The following is a 19515-nucleotide window of genomic DNA, read 5'->3' as shown; positions in this document are numbered from 1 at the left end:
TAATTTTTTTGTAGTTGTCTGATTCCCCCAACCAAATGTCAACTCCATAGGGGCAAGGCTTTTTTTTTTTTTTTTAATGCCACAATTATTTATTGAATGAATGAAAGAACTAGTGGATGGGCCATGGTTAATGGTGTGGACATATTTTATTATACTCTGCTCTATACCTGGTGCTCTGGGTCTATGTCCTCATTTAACCCTTGCATCTATGTAGCGACTGTTATGGTCATTATTTTGCAGATGAGAAAATCAAGCCACAAGGAGTTCAGTGATTACCAACATCATGCAGCCATAAATGACAAAGTTCATTATCAAACCCAAGTCTGTGTGGCCCCAAAGCTACTTTATTCACAGCATCATAGCTCTGGCTTCAATTCACACCATCAATAGACATGCAGTCACCATATCTCAAATCCACATCAAGGTTTAAGTGGTCCCCAGACAGGGTACGAGGGCCTGGGTCAGTTCTAAGTGCCACACCGTAGGAATGAGCTTCCCCTAACTCATGTTACAGGCTGTTGTGAGCCATGAGTTTTCTGTACCATTTCAAACATCTGAATATTCGGAACAATCTGGATGATCCGTTTACCGAAGACTTTCTGCAGGTTAACGTCCGTTCCTAAGTGGTGTTCGTATTCTTCTTTCCAGACATCTGCCTTAAATAAAAAGGAAAGTTGACTCTTCATGAAGAAAGGAAGAGAGAACAAAATATTTTGGAGAGCTATAGATTATCTGTATAGAATATTTCTGATAGAATAGACAAGAAGCCCATGACCGCATCACTTTTGGCAGGACAAATGAAGGGTTAGGAAACAAGAAAGGGAAAGGGACTTCTCATTCATACCATCTGCACCTTTTGAAGTTCCCTGCCATATGGATTAAGTACCTTTCAAAACTAAGCAAAATAACAATGGAGGTGCACCCTGTCTAGCCTTCCACCAAGAGTGCCAGAGTCCAGCTCCAGCAGGGGAGGGGTCCTTGAAGGAAAGGACGGCGTCGGCGAGCGAGGAGACACGGACACAGGATCAGGTTGCAAGCATCTCCTCCTGATAGACTCGGAGGGACCTTATTTATTCATTAGAACATTTCCTTGTTTTTCCGTTTTCTCATAACATGTGAATTTGTTTTTACATTTTATTACAACCATTCCGGATTTAAAAACAAAGATGCTAAACAGAGTGTGACAGTGCGAGACAAAGTGTGACCTATCTGCCATTGTGTACTAAAGCGAAGAAGTTATATTTTTACTCTTGCTTAAAGGTTTACCTAAAGTTTACTCTTTCTCCAAAGGCAGTTTACAATGTGTGCATCCTATCTTATCAAAGTATTTATTCCATTTCTATATGTCTCTTGTCCTTGCTCCACAGACACCACGGAGGATTACTCCTCTTAATCTATAACCAGAGGCAGACAGATGATGCTTGCACACTTTTTTCCTTTATTCTTATACTATTTGTTCATGTCTTCATTAACAACTCCATTGTAAGGAATGAGGGGAGTAGGGGTAAGGAAGTTAATCCTACACCAGGGGCTTGCCTCGAGGGGCATACCAAAGGTGGCCTCCTATTGTGTATACAACATAGGGAGGTCCTTGTACTGCGGGAATGACATGAGATTTGCCTTTCCTAGAATTCTGATGTTTCAGAGGTGCCTGAGGAATCTTATCAATAGGAATTTCTACTGGGCCTGGATCCAACAGCTCCCTTACAGATGGGAGGACATTGGGTATTTTTACTTCTTGGCCCATTGTCAGCCTTTTTGGAATCAGTTTCATTATGATTGCTTGCATAGGCATAACTAAATTTACAAATCATTTTATCATGAAACCCCAGAAAAAATCCCATGATTATAAAGATTGCCGCAAATAAAATGAAAGGAAGTAGCAGGAGCCAGCTGTGGAGTCTCCCGATTTTTCAGGATTGTCCCTCATACTTGGACTTTGTCAAACAGCATGAGTAGCTTGGCTCGCAGCACAAGAGGGCAAGGGGACCCCAGTCCTAAGTGCCCTGAGCACTCCGTCAAGGTGACAGTCATTCAGGCTTGCTCCAGGCCTCAGTTCCACCATCTGCAATGGGAAGACAATGATTAGAGCTTGCCTGATTTTATAAGCGGGGTCTGTTGCAAGATTCTAAGTGTAAAATCGTCTATATGCATCAGTGTTCATTATCATTTAGGGGAAGTCTGGTGGGTAAGAAAGCAAGCCAGCTCACTGAGCCATGGAACACAAAATGGGACCAAAAGACAGCAATACTGTCTCCATATAGTGTAGTAAGTTCTTAGAAGAAAATCGGTAGAAAAATCTGCTGTTTGGTCTCAAACAATTTTATTTTAAATTCAAAGAGGATAAGCAAGATTATCATCTGCATCATTCCAGCTCCTCTGTTCTCTGATTTTGGAATTCTGCTAATTCTGGTCATGCTTCCCTAGACCTCACAAGGCCTTTCACCCTCACAATGCACAGATGAGCTGGAACCTGGAGAGAGTTGAAACTCACTTCTAGAATCAAATAATGGCCAATTTTCAGCTATGTAACACACTACTCTTAACTGTAAAGTGCCAAAGCTATCCGTTGGGTTCTAGATGCAGCCTTGCCTTAAGACATGCAACGAGTGTATGAAAAATCATGGAAAAAATGCAAAATAACTTATTTATAAATAGAGATAGAGATAAGAAAATAAAAACAATGTGTAAGGGGTGGAATTCATGAGCCACACGCTGAGTATTCAATGAAGTACCGTAAAACGACATTTCTCAAGAAAAGGCACTTGGGTTGCTTTATAGGCCAATTTACCTAAATAGCACAGTATTTAAAAAACGAACAAAAACTAAGTGCAGAGGGAGTGTATTTCTGGACTGTTGTGGGGTCTATTACTCTTGTTATTTTAGACCATTAAGTGGGATGAGGAACCCATTTTAGAGTTATTTTAGACCATTAAATGGGATGGGGAAATGCTCGGTCCTAAAGTATTTTGAACACCATAGAAGGTCCACAGTTTGGGGAAGAACATTTTTAGAGCTTCATTTCCTCATTTTTCCTTTTTTCTGATTCTTTTCCTCTTCTCTTTCATCTTGGTATTTGTAGGGAAGGGGGTATTCCTCGGCCTTCCAAACCCAGGAAAACAAAGCAGAGCGCTCATCTAACCCACCGGAAGACCCCCCCACCCCAAACGACGCCCTCCAGTTCCCTGCAGGTTTCCCGGGGTTTCCCGGGGAACAGCAGAGGAGGATCAACAGGTCTCATGGGTCTGCCACTTTCTGAGCTTACTGGGGCCTGTAGTCCTCTGTGGCCATGGACTGGGCTGCTCCTCTTCCCACAGGGCCGTGGGAAGGTCAAGGGAAAGGATTTGAAAGCCTAATGTAAACTAAAGCAGCACAGGATTATTACTATGAAAAATTAATTAGAAAAGGGAGCAATCTTCTCATTTTCTTATTTCTCTTTTCTCACTTCCCCTTCCTCTGCCCTCCCCGCCCATCTTTCTCTCCTTCCCCACTCTGCTTTCTCAGCAGGGAACACACACAAGGTAGTAAGAGCCCAGGGTCTGAATTGTTAAAACAGAACAAAGTTTAAGAGCCAATATAAGCTACACCCAATTACTGAGCAATGTGAAATGAAAACCAGCTTAGCCCCAGATTCCAGGAAAATGCTACATTTTTGGGTTTACTTGCCACTTTGTGTTTTCACGTGGGCCAGAGCCTTCAAGCTTTGGTCACCGGTCTTCCGCTTCCTAATGCAGAGAAGTAAATGCTGACTCATGTCATTTGCCTCAGATACCACCGGAAATGGCACCTTCTCCCCAGCCACTGGCTCATGAACCCAGCAGCACCCAGACGTGAACTTATCTGCCTAGCAGTCGGGGCTCTGGGCTCTCCAACCTGGCCCTCTGATTGACAGCCGACAAAGGAATCTGTCGAGGAAAGAGATCTAGAGTCAACCGAGAGGTACACTTTTTAATCACCAGTTACTTTGATGAGTAAGTACTTTCCAGTTTTCCCATTTTATTTTAAGCATTAACTTCACATTTCTGAGCAGCCTTTCTTAGGATCCTCCTTTCTTGGGCACTTACTATAGAGTGGAATCACCATGCTAACGCCTTCACCCTACCCCCACTTAACTGCATAGCCCCAACGAGACAACAGTTATTTTGTAATGAGAAGGATTTGTGATTGATAAACTACTCTATCTCTAAAAATGTACAGTAAAGAGAGACAGTTGTGAACAGGAGAAAGGATGTGAAGCATCTGTTGTCTGTGCAATCTTGTATGTTGTGGTTGACCACAAAGGCTTGGCATCAGCTCTGACTCCCAGCTCTGCTTTTTATAAAATAGATGACCTTGGGCGGATGACTCAATCTGCCAAACTTAATTTTTTGAATGTATAAAATGGAGAAAAAGAAAATACTGATGTCACAGGGTTCTTAAGAGGAACTAACAGGTAGCTAAAACATGTAACACACTGGTGACATGGATACTAAACATTACTGAATAACAAGGGAACTTAGCATTTCTAAATAATAAATGTAAGGCCTTCGTTCAACTGGAAAGTTCTCTTAACTAGTAAAACCCATCCCTCAAACATGCTGAGGTGAGTTCAGACATTCCTTTCTCCAGGTGAGTTCCTCTCTTCTCAGACCTTGCCCCCCTTCTGGTTCCAAGCCATAGGGTTTGGAACTGGCGAAATCCTCAGTCCTGCTGCCAACGCACAGAGCAGTGGGAACGCAGGTCTTCCAGATCCTTCTACAACATAGTACGGGCAGGGAAAGGGCAGACAGAGACTGACTCTTAGAATCCCATTTTTATATTCAAAACCCATTTTTCCCCAGAGAAACACTATTGCACTTAGCATTCAGATACTACACTGTTAATAAGAATAACAGCAATAATAAATGAATATCCATTTTAAGAGCTCTTTCGCATAATCTCTTTGGAGGAGCATCGGAAGCCATTTCTCCCATTTGAATGCTGAGGTAAGCATCTCCCACAGAGATGAAGTGAGCTCTGGAGGTGGTGAAACCCCAGCCTGCCGACTCAGCCTCATGTTCACATCACCCGTTCGGTTGGCTTTTGTGACCACTCCTGGAGACAGAATTTTCGGAATCCAACCTGTCCATCAGTTGAAAGCCACTTAGTCATTATCGGCTCCCCCTCACCCTTCCTTTTCAACCCTGGGAACTTTTTATTCAACCACCACTTAGAATCTGGAGTAGTCAGCAGAAGTCCAAAAAACATTGAGGCACAAGTAGTGCTTTAGCACAGACCTGACCTCCCCACTGACCCATTAGGAGGAATAGTTAACTACCAGTGATGCAAGCCCAACTAAGTGAACTTCATCCCCACTCCGTTTCCTAGGGGAAAAAACTTAAAGCTGTGTACAAAACATGGCTTTGTTTTGTTTTTCAACAGAGAATGAAAAGGAAAACGATATGCAAATATTTTTTTTTCTAGATAAGACTATTTTTTCCTCTCCATCTCAACTAATATTTATAGCTGGGGTTAAAAGCTCAGGCTCTGGAGCCATATTTCCTCCTAAAGAAACAAAACAATATCTTAAGCTGGTCTCAGCCATCCGAAGATTCATTGGCAGTGACAGGCCGGTTCTGCCATTTGCTAGCTGGACAGCCTTGGGTGATGTACATCACCTCTCAAGTCTCAGCGTCCTTATCCATACCGCGGCGAATACAAGAGTTTCTACCTCACCAGGCCGTGCGCAGAGAGAAGGCCTGGCACATAGTGACTGCTCAGTGAATGCTAACCATTATGCAGAGGCACTAGGCCTTCTGCAAGGGGTGGAAGAAGGGGTGAGACCCACTTCTGCCATCCAGGACTAGGGTATACTGGGGTGGAACGGCGCATGGGCGCTTAATCATAGTACAAAATAGAACCAAGTGCTCACTCAGGGCAGCCATCAGAAGAAGCAGATTTTTCTGTCTGGGGGAGAAAAGGGCGACCTTCAGACAGACCTGCGTTTGAAACTGGATCTTAAGGCAGAAAAAGAATTTCCGTGGGTTAGGGAACCTTGATCCTGAACCACAGAGCAAACATAAAGAGGTGAGAAAAGCTCTCTGGGGACACATGGGCTCCAAAATTCATTCACGGGTGTTTGGGAGCTGAACAGGAGGAAGGGTCATCTCCTAGGGTAAAAAAACAAGTTTCTAAATACAAAATGTTGGGAGTTATGCTAGCATATGAAATGAAAGTGAAGACACGAAAGTCAAAACCCTGTATGATCACGTTTTAGGTGAGAAAACACAAAATAACAACCAGACCCTTTTAGAAGTCTTTCTTTTCTTTCTTTCTTTTTTTTTTTTTAGAAGTCTTTCAAAGTGAAGTCACACTTCCTTAAGATTTAAGAGTAATTTATGGAAAGTAAAAAAGTTCATCATAAAATCTAATAAAACAGAGGTAAAATTGGTCACTGTGCTCAGCTTCCCAAAATATATTGCAACATCCTCCTCCCTAAAGCGTAGCCTCAAGAATTACATCTTATTTTTTAATGCCAAGAAATAGTTGAACTGTTCTCCATCCAGGCTATCATTCAAGGATTTTGAGGGAGGTTTTTAGGAATAATGGAAGCAGCCAGGGTCACGAACCATAAAAAAATGCCTTGATCCCAGCATTTCAGAAGCAGAGGTTATTTCCACCTGGTTATCCCCAACCCATGTTGCACCATAAATTACATAGCAGCTCTCAGAAAACGCACAGCAAGAATATGCGGCCGTCCCCACAGATGATCGATTTTTACCTTTAGGAAGATTGTCCAAAGGTCACAAGAGAATTATCTTAGGAATTCAGCCACAGTTTGATAGGATAAATGGGCGTCTAGAGAATTTGAAAGTGATAAGAGGCCCACACAGACGGTTTACTCCTTGCCCCCTCCCCCTTTTCATCCCCTGGGAACTTTATTCTACTCACCTGAATACGCCTGGAGCTCAGGAGACAAGTTTGGGCGGGCTACATTTATTGAGCACTTAAAAATGTGGCAGACCTCACGCCAATGACTTTGTTCACGTAACCCTCACTTCCTAAGAAATTCATAGTACTATTCTAGTTTTGTTGATGAGGGTTCTGAAGTGCAAAAAAAAATTTACTTAAGCTGCCCGGGGTCGCAGAGGCAAGTCAGCGGCGGAACCGGATATAAACCCAGGGGGCTGACTCCAGGCCCCCCTCTGAGCCACTGGGCTTTACCACAATACAGGAGTCATCTGCATACAAATGGTGATTGATAAGAAGCCCCGAATAATTTGTTTCCATCCAAAGTGGGACTTTTTTTGGTGTGTGGGTGTGTGTGGGGGGGGGGTGCCCTTAATAGTTGCGCTGGAAAAACTGGGGGTAAGCCAGAACCGTGTGGGGCAAACTGAGAAGTATGATCAGCGTATTGACTGATGCCGTGAGCGTGGATGGATTTACCCCGGGAAAGAAGGTTGAAGAAAAGAAGAAAGGGGCCGATTAGTGGGTCCTGAGAGAGACCAACAGTTGGGGAATTGCCCGAGAAAGAGCAACTCAGACAGGATCGTGGGGGAGGTGAGCCGGGAGACAAGGGTGTCAGGCTCGGGCAGTTTTCCGAAGGGAGTCACCGGGGCGCCCCGGCCCCAAGGAGCTGGGAATGCGGCTGGGGTGATAAGGACCACGACCACGAGGTGGCCATTGACAGGGGCGGCCGGGAAGTCACTGGTGATTTCCTGACCAGTATTTCTCCCGTTTGGTGGAGTTGGAAGCCGCATTAAAGTAAAAGGAGTGAGTGGGAGGTGAGGACCCAGCCACAGGGCAGCGCAAACAACTCCTGTTGAAAGTGGCCTTGAAGGGGAAGCCAAAGATAGGACTGTCCTGGAGGTGGAGTCAAAGAAGTTTCCTTTCTTTTTTAAAGCAAGAAACTAGAATGTGTTTAGTGCTTAAAGGAAGGAACCAGCCAAAGGAGAGTGAAGAAAAAGTAGAATGCCTAATTATCCCCTCTCCCGGGGACATTCTGGAGCAAAGTTCCTGAGGAGGTGGAAGGGCGAGCCACCTGAGCTGAGGAGTTACCTTTACAGCCGAGGAGGTACGGCTCTGCCCCTGCGGGAGGGAGGAGAAGGGGACTGTGGACTGGAAGTTTCCATGGAGGGAACGGGAGCGAGGTGCCGTCTGCAGGCTTGGGTTTTCTCTGGAGTCCCAGCGGGGATGGGTGGTCGTGCCCGAGACTTAAAGGTGCCTCATGCACGGCCCGCCGCGTACTAGGCCCTTGAAAGACATTGACGTGATCTCTTTCATTCATCTTCACTGCTGTTCAGCGAGGTAGGTGATCTTACCCCGTTTGGCACCAGAGGGAAACGGTGGCTCAGCACAGTGGGCAGTCAGCCCAAGAGCGCACAGCTGTTTGGGGTCAGAGTCCACGTCTGATTTCATTGGCTCCTGGAAAGGAAAGCCAGCTCACTGCCTTTCTGTTATCTGGCAGAGTCTTCGGGGAGTAATAGGTAGGGAGTTAGCGGATGTAGTTTAAATAATGATTTGAGACCAGAATGTGGAAGTTCGTCAAAGACTGTACATGATTGAAATCCTGTTTTTGTTTATATGAATTGCTTTAATTTTTTTGTTGTTGTTGTTTACTTTTAGGAGATCCTTTTGTAAAACAAGAGTTGTTTTTTTTTTTAAGGGGCTATTTGAATAAAGGTTCCATAGTTTATCTTTCGTTTTTAGAGAAGTTACCTGCTATCAGGTATTATGAAGCCCCACTTCATTCGTAAAGGATGTCACCTGCGTTTCTTTCTAAAGTCCATAGGAACATTTCCTATTAGCCTATTGTTATGGGAAAAATACGCTCCCTTATGGATTTTTAAACTTGGTAATTTTCAGACTCTTCAAGTGTGTGAAATCCCTCCGTGGATATTTTATTGCGAAAGAATCACAGATTTAAGATGGTGGCCCCGTAGGGATGGTGATGATACAAGTTGATTAGTTCTGCAGGGATTCCTGCCTCCACGAGGAAAACTTGTGGTTAACATGGAACCCACTTTGAAACCCACTAGTTTCAGTTTTCCATTTACATCACGTGTGTTTGAGATGTTAGATGTGGTGAGGACTCACTGAATAGCCAAGTTAGAAATATGGGCCATATGGTAGGGTTAGGTGATACAGGGTTGGAGTAGAGGAACCCTGACAGCAGTTGGTGGGTGTGTGAGTCAAATTTGCAGAATGACAACTCTCAGAGCCCCAGGTAGACACAGGTGTTCTCTAAATTTTTGCTGAATTAATTAATGGGCTGCAGAGCTGAGGCCTCTTTTAGAGGTGAGGTTATTTGGAGTGGGGGGGATTAGACTCAGACTTTCTCCTGGCTGATAGTTGCAAATAATTTGCATTATTTACCATAGCACCTCACAGTACTTGTATGTGTTTTTTAAAATTTACTCCTGAAACCACTTTTTAAAATAGTAGACCTGCATTCTTTCCCCCTTTTTTGTGTTCTGTAGAAGAGTGTGTTAACTGACTTGGCTCAGAGCAAAAGATTAATCTCTTGAGAACCAGCAAACCTCAGGCCATTCGTCAAGCTTTCCCAAAGAGAAGTTTGAATTGTTTTTCTTCTTTGAAAACTTTATATGGCCTGCAGTTTAATTTTTGACAAGTTTAAAGCCCACTTAGAAAACTAAGCAAATGCCAAGACCTTGAGGTGAATCCCTGAAAAATAATTGTATTTGTACAAGATGGTACAAATATCTAGTCCATTAAATGTAAGGGGATCTTGGAAAGTTCAAAACATTAATTTGATTACCAAAATGCAGTTAGAAGGAAATGAACTATTTATATTCCCGGGATAATGTTGCATTAAGATGGTTAGTCTTATGCAAGAAACTTTTAAACTAGTTACAAGTACTTCCTACAACTAATCAAAACAACATCCTGATCATTAGTGACCGCCTCTGGTTTAAGACTTTACTGCAGGGTCTCTAGAGCAGCTGATCTATTTCTGTGTCTGTCTTCCTGTCACTAAAGATCAGTAAGAAAAGAAAAAACAAATTAACCTAATTTCTACAACACATTGATTAGTGAAAAGCAAATGTTACATGTTTGGTTTGTGATAGTTATACAGCAATTGTCAATGATTTATAAGTCATGGCTTATGGAGCTATTAATAAATTAATTACCCCCAAACAAAGAAATCTAAGCAAAATTCTTGAAAGTCATTTATTATAGTAGTAGCCATTAGTAATGCATGTTTCTGTCAGAGCTTTAGTCAAAGTCCAAATAGAAAGCATGGAACTAACTTAAAATTATGATTTCAGGAATCATCTTGAAACTTTTTTTTTTTTTTAAAGGTGTTAATTTGAGGTTGGAATCACAGATTGCAAGGATCACTGGTATACTTCCTCCCTCCCTCTTGACTCCTCCAGCTGGCTTTGGTGCTTCATTTGCATACATCCTTCATAGCTGCTAGCACCTTCTTTAGTGTTTGCCTCTTACTGTCCATTTCCTTGCTGCAGCTCTTGAGAGAAGAGACTGCCTTTTTATATGTAGTCCTTCCACCTAGTACAGTATCGGGTTCGCAATGATCTTTCCTGAATGAGTGGATGAGTTACTCTTATCTATAAAATAGCTACCAAAACAAATAGGTGAGTTGAGCAAATTTGAAGCAAAAAAAGAAGACTAGGTTCAAAAGACCAGTAATCTGTTTTCAAATCCCCCTTTTGTTTCATTTTTTGGAAATCAAAAGAGCTTTGAAAATGGAACTTACCAACGTTTCTTTTAGATTTAGCTCTCAATTATTCTTCATTTACCATCCGCCCCGCCCCCTCCCCCAAAAAAGTCACTTTGTTTTTAAGTGCTTGGTATCTTAGCTTAAAGAATTCTTTCCCAGAGTGATAGTCCTGCGGGGAGTGGGGGGGGTTCTGATTTGTTGATCCTGTTACAGTCATGGTGCACTTTATCAAGAATTTCATGAATTTCCTTTCAGTTTAACTTCTAACTAGAGTGTTCTTTCCAGTCATTTCCTCCTCCCTTCTTTTCCACAGTCTGATCTGCTCTCCTGTTCCACCTCAGAAGAACAGTGAGAAATTTTTACCCAGTTTTGACTCTGAGCTCTTGGAGCAGCATCTGGGTGGGTTAAGTTCACTGGTGGGGGGATATAGGGCAGCCAGGATTCCTCAAACACTGGGAGTCTGCAGAATTGTATTTTGGTTATTCTAAAATCCAGGTCACTTATTTTTTGCGTGTCTCTTGGTAGAGATGAAGGTATGGGATGAAATATGTATACTGTCACTCACAGGCCCCCGCTCCCCGCCCCCAGTACACATAAACCACCTCTCCTGGGCAGGCAGAGGAAATGGTTGCCTGCCTGCCACACACCAAAGCACTCTTCTATCTTGTCTTCAAATATCTCCCAGACAGGAGCCAAGCTTTTCAATTCAGACCAGCCTGCAGGGCATTCTGCTATAAAGGATGTCTCTACTGTAAAGGATGTCTCCCTACAGAGACAGACTTTGGTGTCGGTGGTTTTAAATTTTAGCTCCATCACATCGATATCCTTCTCTATAAAATGGAAATAATAAAGATTGTCTCATAAATAGGATTACCTTTGTAAAGCAACTGGCATCCAGTAGCCATTCAACAAACATTAGTTTTGCTTTATTCAAAATCTTTCACTCGGATCATCTCATGTGATCATCACAGAACCCTGCTAGACAAGTGGGGCGCAAACATTGTAAATCCTCCTCCCCCTTTTATAGATGATTAACCTGGTGTTTTGAAACTTGCTCAGTAATTATGATAACTAAGCCTTATCCATGCTTATTACTTGCCAGGCATTGTTCTAACCATTTTACATTTAGTCCTCACGTGAAATCTGTGAAGTGGGCACTCAAAGTCCCATTTTACAGATGAGGAAAATTGAGGCAGAGAAAGGCTAAGTAAGTGGCAAGTAGAGCTGGCAAATAGAATAGTTGGGATTCACACCCAAGTAGTATTGCTCCAAAAGCAGTGCTCTTCACGGGTATACTTCAGTGCCTCTATTTCCCACAGCTTTTAAGTAGTGGATTGGACTCCCACCTGTGAGTCCCAGTCTAGAGCACTTCACACCCAGAGAAGGAACGCACTGGGCCCAGCAAAGAAAGTACCCTGCCTGGAGAGCCACCAGGTTATTGGATCTGCCCACCCACCGCAGGGAGAGAACTCTAATGGAAGGGGATGGTGTTCAATATCATATAGGGGACGAGACCCACGATGGGAGCAGAGTGCCAGCCCAGAGAGCATCATGAGAAACTCTGGGAGGAGGTTTCCCCCTTCACTTTGTATTTTGGAGCCTGGGGTCTAGGGCAGGGGGTTACTGTTTGTTCACAAAGACCCTGAAAGTCTGCAGCACCTGTTCCTTCTATGTTCATGGCACTTAGCACTCTATCTGCTCCTGAAGGGCACGACCAGGTTTTACTTATTTTTATATCCCCTCGGGGGGCCACTGAGTAGACACTTAACAAGTGTGAGAAATGATTGCAAACAAAGGAACGTGCCTGAGCTCCAAAGGGATTTGGAGTTTGCTTAAGGTTTTATTTTGTTGTACCACGATGAGCTCTATCTTTTTTTCTCATAACAAAATCATGTAAATGAAGATTCTTTGGGGAAAAATAAGTCACTATTTTCAAGTGTTCTCTTAGGGCAACTCTTACAGACTACCCATTTTCGTGTTTTTATTTTTGTACTTGTACGTGTTTAAAAACCACAAATAGCATAGCTTTTAAAAACTGTGTAATTTAATAATAGCTATCCACCCACCCCTATTAAAATGCTTACTGATGCATAAAAGCCTACGAATATCAAGCCACAATGGATTCTATTGGCTTCTAAGTGTATGAAGTGGATGCCATGTTCCTCCCCATCTGAGATCTGTTGGTGATACTGAAGTGTGTTGTTACCTTTTGTTCATTAATGGATATGGTTGTAAATGACAGCTTTAAAATAAACTGAAGTTTTGAAGATGAGTTTCACAACTCTTGACGTTTTATGCAATGTGCTCAGGAGGAAAAATTTTGCCTCTACCCTGTTAGGTTCAGTGTCTGGGGCCCTGTGAATTAAACAAAGACAAGTTAAAAGGAGAAATAGCACACAATTTTTATTAATATTTATGTGCACAGGAGTTCACAGAATAGAAACTCAAAAAAGCAGATTCAGGGGCTTATATATCATCTTAATAAAGGAAAAGGGCTTTGGGTTTCATGGGATGATGAAATGTGGGGACAACTCGGAAATATATGAGGGTGCTAATGGAAAATCGGGGCTCTTTTAGTAAAGTTGGTTTATGCAAACTCATCTTGGTGTTGACAGCTCCCTGTCTTCTTCCTTGACTCTTCTCTTCCTGGTGGGCGAAGGAGCCCCTGCCTCAAAGGGAAATTTATACACTGCTTTTAGGCCGGGAACTCTTCCTGTGTCTATTGATTCTTGGTTGCCTTCAGCTCAAAATGATCCTTATGCCAAAATGGCATATTTGGGGATGGCATATTCTGATCGTCTTCCTATGGAAAGCAAAGAATATTACAGCTATAACATGTGAATTATTTCCAGTGTTACTGCCCTTTTTTACAAGTCCTGTTCATGACCCGAGTTGAAGGCAGATGCTTAACTGACTGAGCCACCCAGGCACCCCATACTTTTCCTTTCTGTTGTTTGTTACATTTCACTGATTCTTTTTAAGTTATTAAAAGAAACATACAATTATATAAAGCATATTTACAAAAAAGGAGGGAAGGCAAGCCATCCATAATCCCACATTTCTCTTAAAAGCTATGTTTTTGCATATTTTCTTTCCGTGTTATCTTATTTCCTATAGTTTCAGCGACATAGGGCTCACATGTGACATGTAACTTCTTCAATTTAACATATCACAGCATTCTGGGCGTTCTTGCTCACTCACAGTCCTCATTGTTAAGCAGCTGCAAAGTCTGCCTCCCCGTTCTCCAGGGGTCAGACACCTGAGCTGCCTTCCCAGGGCCAGTTTCTCCCCCAGCCAGGGGAGGGCCTGTGGAGTTGGCTGCTTCTGACCTGGGTGGAACTTGGGCCTCCCAAGAGCCACGGGGCAGGGGTTCACAGGTCAAGGTGAGGCCCGGCCAAGCAGGGCTTATGGCTCCGACTCCCTTCTTGCTCTCTTCCCACTCCCGGGCTTAAGGGCGTGGACTTCCCAGGCCAACCCTCCGTCCCCTTCCCCGAGGCTTGCCCACACCGCGAGCCTTCCGGGGAGGGGAGGGTGGGGGGTCGCTCCCAGCCACTCTCTCCTTCCGTCCTAGCAGTCTGAAGACCTGCCGCGTGTAAAGGAAAAAACTAGGCCGCGCACCCTGGGCGTCATGATCCACCTGCAGGCCTCCGAAGTGCAGCAGCTGCTCCACAACAAGTTCGTGGTCATCCTGGGAGACTCCGTCCAGAGGGCCGTGTACAAGGACCTGGTGCTCCTGCTGCAGAAGGACTGCCTGCTCACTACCAACCAGCTCAAGGCCAAGGGGGAGGAGACCTTCGAAAAGGACAAGCTGGTGGATGGAGGCCAGATGGGCCCCATGCACAATGGCGTCCAGTACCGGGAGGTCCGCCAGTTCTGCGACGACCACCACCTGGTGCGCTTCTACTTCCTCACACGCGTGTACTCCCCCTACCTGGAGGCCATCCTGCAAGAGCTGCAGTCCAGCGAGCACGGCCTCCCGGATGTGATCATCATGAACTCCTGCCTCTGGGACCTCTCCAGGTACGGCCCGGACTCCTGGCAGAGCTACCTGAAGAACCTGGAGAGCCTGTTCGGGCTCCTGGGCCAGGTGCTGCCCGAGTCGTGCCTCCTGGTGTGGAACACAGCCATGCCCGTGGGCAAGCAGATCACAGCGGGCTTCCTGCAGCACAAGCAGCAGCCCGGGGATGACTCCTTAAGAGGCCAAGTCATCGAAGCCAACTTCCACAGCTCTACCGAGGCGAAGAAACACGGCTTCGACGTGCTGGACTTGCACTTCCACTTCCGCCACGCGGAGCAGCACCTGCAGCGCGACGGCGTGCACTGGGACGAGCGCGCGCACCGCCACCTCTCGCAGCTGCTGCTGGCGCACGTGGCCGACGCCTGGGGCGTGGAGCTGCCTCGGCGCGACCGCGTGGCCCGGTGGATCCGGGGAGGACCCGGCGCGGCAGGTGAGAGGCCGGGGCAGGCCAGCCGAGATCCGCGGGCCTTGCCGCCTCCCAGGGGCAGCCCCCTCCTCCCGAGTCCCCCTCTGCCCCCGCCTCCCCGCCTGCCCTTGCCCCCACATCCTCCTCCCTATCCCTTTCAGCAGGCGATGCCGCGGGTCCTGTGCTATCCCCAACATACGTATTTTTCCTCAGACCAGCCTTTCCAGTCGGATCAGTTCTCTTCCAACTACTTCCATTCAGATGTCCCCTCCCCTACCCAGACAGGATTTGCCTTTGAAGATGACTTTATGATTGACCCTCAGCCCCCCGTGCTCCCTTTCCCGGTGCCCTATCTGCGAGCCCCTGTGGTCCATAGGGGTTTCCCCCGGTACTCGCCTCGCGGCCCCTATGGGCCCTGGGGCCGGCAGCCGAGATCTCCCAGGAGACCGGCCCATTCCCGCCCACAGCCAAGGCCTCAATAGACCCTCCTCCTGTTCGTGGACGGGACAGATCCTCTGACTATCCCGAAACCGACTGACCTTGTTAACTTAAGCCTTTGGTCCGTGCTTGGACTTCTTTTCGTTCACTACTGTCACCGATAATGGCAGGGAAGGGCAATCCCCTCCATTTTTGTCGGCTCTGGCCTCTTTCCCTATTCTCTGGGGGTGACCAAGCATTTTTCCCGCCTCCCCACCCCCTATCCTGTCTGTCTTTTTTGTAAACAGAAAATGGAAATAAAGAAGTTGTTTCAGGAAAGTAGTTGTGGGGTTTGGGTGTGTCTATATTTAATGGTGCCTCTCCCTTCCATTAAGAAGACAAAGAAAGGATAGTATCTGCTGTTTATGGAATCTACTTGATAAACTACTCGAAGTGGAATTTGTCTAACATCGTTCTGAAGTCCTCCATAAGATGGACCTGAGTCCTTACCAGTAAACAGAAGAGCTTTAACTTTTTTGCGATCATATTTTCCAGAGATTCTCAGAGTCATCGAATTTTAAGACTGGGAAAGCTAAATAAATAATATTTAATTAACACAAACAAGGAAACAAGTTAAGAGAGGTGAGTGACTTGTCCTAGGTCGCACAAAAATCCCTCTTCCACTAGTCTTTCCTAGTTTTACTAGTTTCTGACTGACATGAACTTTCAAACCATGGGGACCGATTGATACCACAGCAATGTCACATCAAGGACAGTTTACCAAACATGGTCTTTCTAAGAAAATGATGGTGAAAACAGCCATAGCTCCATAACTCCAGAAGCTCACTGGTTAGATGTGCAATGTATGTAAAGTAACGTGCATGGCATGCTCGTGATTTTGTGATTTCTTGGAATAGTCTTGAGTTTTGGACTTGAGAAAATTAGAATAAAGTAGGTTGCACTCAGTGATGGTGTCTATCACCATTACAGAATGAAACTACTGGTCAGAAGGGACCACCCAGGGCACAGCTCTGACAGACAGCCATGGCCATCTCTTTGCTGTTTTATGGAAATGTTAACATCAGGAAGACTTTCTATGCTAGGGTCTTTATCACCCTAGACTTGTGAAATGTTAACACTTGTATAAAATCGTCAAAACAGGACATGACTAACGTCTGAATGATAGATTATTTCGTTAGATTGATTTAACTGGTTTGTAAGTGCTCGGTTGGACCATTCCTGAAGTTGACAGTAAGTGTCAGGAAATGTTTTCCTGTAAAAAATGAAATTCATGAAATCACAAAAAAATAGATGAGCTCAGCTCTCTATAGGGGAAATACACAGCAGCTTTTAATATAAAAAACCATAAAATTTGTGAAGAATAAGACCATCTTAACCGTGTCTCATATCCTACTGCAATGGATAGCATTTAGTACTGAATAATGTTTCTTGAATGAATCTGTGAGTGGATGAAGAGGTTGTGTACAAGGGTTCTTGGTGACACTGTGACCCAAGTCTCTGAGGAGATACTATATATACATGGACGTTGAATCATTGTAGCATATCTGAAGGAATATTGCTGAAACAGCTGGATGACAACCATCAAGGACTCAAGAAAGGTGGTACCTGCAAGGCAGAATTTGCCAGAATGTCCCAGCAAAGTCAGGAGAGAGAGCACCTGTCTAACTAATGTCAATGTTCTAATCCCAGGTAGGAGGTGAATGCACCAGGCTGTGAGATTTGGTAACATCAGCCCTCAAGATAAACCCCTTGCCTCTTTCTGACTTTACGTTCCCCAAGCAAGACAGAGCAGTGCTTAGGGGCTGATCTGAGTAAGTGGACTCTAGTATTTATATTTTCATGAATCAACCAATAAATCAGTGGTGTGATTTATGAGTTAGGCTAGTGTGTATTATTCCTCTTTAATCTGATCACACCAGGTGAGGCAAAGAAAATGAGTTCTTAGAGATACAGTACTGAGGACCAGACACTGAATGAGGAATCCACTATCTTATATTAGGGATTAAATTGCACCAATCACTTAATGTAATGGTCCTGTTTCTTTCAGATGGGGAGGGATGCAGGTAGACTCAGACAGGGACAGTCTTTTCTTGCGCAGGTGTATTAATGTCCTAGGGCTACTGTAACGATTACCACAAACTTGGTGACTTAACACATTCTCTTAGCAGTTCTGGAGCTCAAAAGTCCAAAATCCACTACCCCCGAGCAAAATCTGCATGGGGTCTCCTGCTGTCCTACGTGATCAGGCTTCTGCCTGCCCCTGCAATGTCATCTCCTGGAACTTTCTTCATTGATCTCTATGCTTTCGGCCACACTGGGCTTCTTTCTCTTCATACACAACCTGCCAACCCCTTTCATAACTTGGGTCTTTGTGTTCGCTATTCCTTTTGCCTAGAATTTTCCACATCCCTACTCCCTGTTTCTTTGGATATCTAACTTTTCTCCTTCCATCCCCACTTCTCAAGTGCCCCCCTGAAAGGCCTTTTAGGATCATTTCAGCTACAAGTACTGTTACGATCTATCACAGCACGCATTCTTTCCTTGTATTGCTTATCCCCCTCGTTCGTGGCTCCAGTAGTTGCCTTTTAGCCCCTCCCACTAGGAAGTAAGCTCCGTAAGTGTTGTTCATTGTTGAATTCCCAATGTCTCAGCACAGTGCTTGGCAAGGAAGGTGTCCAAGTATATTTACTTCAGATAAATGTTCAAGAACATAATTCACGTTGTGTACTCACAAAAACATAATTTATATTAAAATTGAGCTATATTCGATCACTTTTCTTTAGAAAATGTCTCTAGACTTCTCTCATAACTTGATCTAAGTCATTCAGGGTGGCTAACCGCCCCCCCCCGGCCCCGAGCCTCTTCACCCCCATAGGATTAGCCTGATAGCACCTTCAGTGCTAATTTCATACATATCCTGGCCTTTATCATCCAGCCCTGAGCTTTCTTTGCCCATTTTTACTATTGCTACCTTGCCCCTTTAAGTCAGGAAACCTAGCAATGCAATCAAGCTCTTGTCTGGTAAAAAGAGCCTAAATTATTCAACAGCTATGAGAGAAATGATTGCTTTATTGTTAAGACTTACAACACAGGGTTCATTCCACCTCTTCTCCAGCCTCAAGAAATGATAGCGCTCAAAGCTTTTTTCACTTGACTCTTCTGGAAAAAGAAAATTAAAAAGGGGTAAAATTAATGATTAAATTAACATTATCCAAGCAGCATATGATTCTCACCTTATTCTAGAATAAGGTATACTGTTATGTCAGAGGCCAAAACTTCAAAAGCTGTACCCTATTTTTCCCTAAGCACAAACAAAGTAAGGCCCAGCATTTGAAAACAGAATCATCCATCTGGCCATAAGATGGGGATCAGCCACCCCACCACCACCCCGGTCAGCTGCAGAGCTCTTGTTCACAGGGCCCCTGCATTGCATAACGCCTGGACCCAATGTTCATGTTATTTCCTTGAGTTGGTCACAGCGGTGGTTCCATCTCTGACAGCTTTTCATTCATGAATTCTGCAACAGTAAGTTATTTTGAAAATTTTGGTCTTTAAGGCTCATATTGAAAGGATTTGCCATTATTTTAAACAATTTTACGCTTGTTTTTATTTTTGTTAATTTTTTATTGTTATGTTAATCACCATACATTACATCATTAGTTTTGGATGTAGTGATCCATGATTCATTGTTTGTGCATGACACCCAGTGCTCCACGCAGAACGTGCCCTCTTTAAAACCCATCCCCCCACCCCCTCCCCTCTAGAACCCTCAGTTTGTTTTCCAGAGTCCATCGTCTCCCCCTCCGATTTCCCCGCCTTCATTCTTCTCCTCCTGCCATCTTCTTTTTTTTTTTTCTTAACATATATTGCATTATTTGTTTCAGAGGTGCAGATCTGTGATTCAACAGTCTTGCACAATTCACAGCACTCGCCACAGCACATACCCTCCTCAATGTCTATCACCCAGCCACCCCATCCCTCCCACCCCCCCCC

The 19515-nt window shown here is 44.4% G+C and overlaps 1 protein-coding gene and 2 long non-coding RNA genes across 12 annotated transcripts in view; 1 reads left to right on the top strand and 2 right to left on the bottom strand.

The window, feature by feature from the left end:
• Nucleotides 1-92: 92 nt before the first annotated feature.
• LOC141370768 (uncharacterized) lies at nucleotides 93-7048 on the bottom strand. The gene is made up of 3 exons (XR_012375095.1): nucleotides 6910-7048; nucleotides 3837-3905; nucleotides 93-652 (listed from the first exon to the last, which is right to left on the bottom strand). It is a non-coding gene; the product is annotated as an uncharacterized lncRNA (long non-coding RNA).
• On the top strand, nucleotides 3836-15853 carry PCED1B (PC-esterase domain containing 1B). 8 transcript variants are annotated; one of them, XM_025882702.2, is made up of 3 exons: nucleotides 7279-7518; nucleotides 7862-8032; nucleotides 14232-15853. In XM_025882702.2, exon 3 carries the CDS (start codon nucleotides 14289-14291, stop codon nucleotides 15564-15566), a length of 1278 nt encoding a protein of 425 aa, XP_025738487.1. In that variant the 5' UTR covers nucleotides 7279-7518; nucleotides 7862-8032; nucleotides 14232-14288; the 3' UTR covers nucleotides 15567-15853. The 8 variants fall into 8 exon arrangements, with proteins under 8 accessions (XP_025738490.1, XP_025738487.1, XP_073738182.1 ...); XM_073882081.1 differs by having other exon boundaries at nucleotides 7862-8265; nucleotides 14235-15853; XM_025882706.2 differs by having other exon boundaries at nucleotides 7862-8265.
• LOC112832175 (uncharacterized) overlaps nucleotides 13038-19515 on the bottom strand; it is a 22125-nt gene continuing 15647 nt past the window's right edge. For 2 of the 3 annotated variants that reach the window (XR_003210337.2, XR_003210339.2), the window contains one exon: nucleotides 18572-18681. This is a non-coding gene — a long non-coding RNA (uncharacterized lncRNA). Of the gene's footprint in view, nucleotides 13464-18571; nucleotides 18682-19515 lie in introns of those variants that run through there. The other variant, XR_003210338.2, reaches the window with a different exon arrangement.

Source organism: Callorhinus ursinus, unplaced genomic scaffold (genome assembly GCF_003265705.2).
Source record: "Callorhinus ursinus isolate GAN/ISIS: 27379988/994484 unplaced genomic scaffold, GSC_fseal_2.0 scaffold44, whole genome shotgun sequence".
In the NCBI taxonomy this organism is placed as follows: Eukaryota; Metazoa; Chordata; class Mammalia; order Carnivora; family Otariidae; genus Callorhinus; species Callorhinus ursinus.
This window is presented reverse-complemented; position numbering and strand designations above follow the sequence as displayed.

Coding starts and splice junctions, on each gene's coding strand:
- PCED1B (XM_025882704.2), top strand. CDS start 14,289: ATGATCCACCTGCAGGCCTCCGAAGTGCAGCAGCTGCTCCACAACAAG.